The sequence below is a fragment of the Apaloderma vittatum genome, unplaced genomic scaffold, assembly GCF_000703405.1.
Source record: "Apaloderma vittatum isolate BGI_N311 unplaced genomic scaffold, ASM70340v1 scaffold16422, whole genome shotgun sequence".
Lineage (NCBI taxonomy): Eukaryota > Metazoa > Chordata > Aves > Trogoniformes > Trogonidae > Apaloderma > Apaloderma vittatum.
This window is the reverse complement of record NW_009703267.1, coordinates 58,224-60,699: the sequence shown is the minus strand read 5'-3', so window position 1 is coordinate 60,699 and position 2,476 is coordinate 58,224. Positions and strand designations below refer to the sequence as shown.

The following is a 2,476-nucleotide window of genomic DNA, read 5'->3' as shown; positions in this document are numbered from 1 at the left end:
CTTGCAGATGAGCACCATGCCAAGGCAGCAGGCAACTCCCTGCCCTGAAATCAGATGGATTTACCCTTGCACCCCTTTCTGGACTAGCTAAAAACAACACATTTAATTCTCTGGTTCTCTAACACGCTTTAGAGCTGTGGCCCAAAAGCAAAGCCATCCCACGTGGGAGCCACTCACGAAGGGGACTGAGGTGTGAACCACCTGCATTAATATTCCAACCTCCTCTTTTGCATTTTTAAGGTGTGACTGGCACTAATGCCATCAGAATACTTCCTGAACAACATCAAAACACACGATTATGTGTGGGACAATGAGGAAGGCAGAGAACTCATCACAGAGGCACCGCTGGAGATGGCTCACATCAGAGATCTCCAACCCACTCAGCCGGCTGTGCCTGCCCTTCGCCATCCTGTTTGCTGTCAGAGGCTGGAGCAGAAGGAGCTCAACCAACGCCATCAAGACATACGACATCCATGTGGACCGGTGGGTGAATGTAGCACACGAGCAGGAAGGTCCCGTTGCCTACTGTGGCACTGTTTATTTGGAGGGCGTTGTGTATGTTGTCCGAGGCTTTGACGGCAGGAAGTACTTGAGCAGGGTCAAGAGGTTCGACCTGCTACAGAAGACGTGGCAGGAGGTGGCAGTTCTGCTACATCAGCACAGCCATCCTCCACGGCCACATCTATGCCATGTGGGGGGCACAACGGCCACACGTGCCCAGTGGTATGAGCCCGAGATGAACCGGTGGACACTGACTGCCCCCATGCACAAGCAGAGGAGCAATGCCAGCGCAACCATGCTGCACAAGAAGGTAAACGGCCCCAGAGGTTAAGGTTGAAGCCTGGTGGGCACGACAAGGAACTAACCGACCACTAGTGTGTGGCATGACCCAGTGGGCAAGTGCCCGTCCTCTCACGCAGCATCGAGGTTGGGGCTTCTGCAGAGCTTGGCCTCCTCCCGTGCCACCGACCTGATAAACGCCACTGCCACCCCGAGGTCACCATCGAGGCAGAGAAGGGGAGCTGGGCAGGCAGGAAAGCCACAGATGCTCCCTTTAACGTGATGAATCATTTGAAACAGAGAGGAAGAAAGTTCACATAAATGTTGCTCATTAAATCCTGGAGCTACAGATATGAAGCTCACGCAGAGGCAGCAGCTGCCCGGCACGGCGGAGGCGCAGGCAGGAGTGTCACAGCAACTCCAGAGCTGCTCAGCACCAGCCCGAGTACCTTGCTGCTCTTTTAGTACTCCAAACCCAGGATGACAGGACCATTCCCCTTAAAGCGAAACAAAACACCCTCCCCGAGCCCAGCTGCACATCCCTTGTCTCCTCAAAGTTTTCTGCCACCTGACTGGCCCACTCCCACTTTTTCTCTCCCCCAAACAGGTGTACATATGTGGCGGGTTCAATGGAACTGAGTACTTGCTCACAGCCAAGGTGTACAACCCTGTGACGAAGCAGTGGATCTTCATCTCCCCGATGGGCAGCCGGCGGAGCGGCGTGGGCATGATCATGTGCAGCAGCGAAGTCTATGCAGTAAGGGGAGGGGGGCAACACCTTCGCTGGGACACCCCCTTGTCACTTGCTTTCACTGATGGGCAGCTCCCAGATTTTCAGGCTGACTATGTGCTTCTTAAGTCAGATCTAGGGTAGAAACACCCAAAGCGACAGACACACCTCCCGAGACCATCATCACCCCTGCACTTTGTGTTGTGAGAAATGCATGGACGAGTTTTAAGCAGCTCCAGCGCAGACCTTACTTTTCGCTGCTGCTCACAGCAGCACAGAACATTCCCATGTGCCCCACCCACACGCTGCATTTAAACCCTGCAGCGTGCGAAATCCCACAGCTGCACAAAACCCCTGGGGAAGCCCCAGAAAGGACAGGGGAGCAGCCAGAGGTCCATGACCAGCGGTGTCAGACACCCTCTGCTCTCCGTTACCATCTTCCTTGTGCACAAAGCGACCTGGCTGCCTGGGAACAGCCCGTTTCAGCTCTGCCCCTTTGGTGTTCACAGGTGGGAGGGTGCAATGGGTTCAGTCAGCTGCACAGCGTGGAGGCGTACAGCCTGCAGGATGACACCTGGCGCCCGCTCCCCACCATGTTCACACCTTGCAGCAATTTCAGCATCGCCATGGTGGAGAAACTTCTGTTTGTGATTGGGGGTTCCAACAGTTCCATGATGATTTTTGATGTGGAGTGCTGACTGGGAGCACTCTCCTGTTATGTTCTTTTGGACCAAAAAAAGCCCTCAGCCCTATGTTTTAAAGAAGCCCTCTAAGGTTTATGCTGATAACAATCATGTTAAGAGAAACCCATAGCAGGGGCGAAATTCATCTCGATCTGCTGATGTTTAAGTATGGTTGATGGGAGTAATGTATTTATGTGAATGTTACACATAATTGGAGATTACTGGAGAAACGTGAGTATAAATCTGACTGTTAAAAAGATTCGCTTTGATAGAATCAGAATCA

The 2,476-nt window shown here is 52.9% G+C and overlaps 1 protein-coding gene across 1 annotated transcript; it reads left to right on the top strand.

The window, feature by feature from the left end:
* Nucleotides 1-240: 240 nt before the first annotated feature.
* On the top strand, nucleotides 241-2,208 carry LOC104270271 (kelch-like protein 10; the record flags this gene model as incomplete). The annotated part of the gene is given in 4 exon segments (XM_009864582.1): nucleotides 241-339; nucleotides 377-811; nucleotides 1,388-1,537; nucleotides 2,020-2,208. Coding segments are annotated over 4 exon segments (873 nt in total), but the record flags the coding sequence as incomplete, so codon positions are not given.
* Between the last annotated feature and the right edge of the window lie 268 nt (nucleotides 2,209-2,476).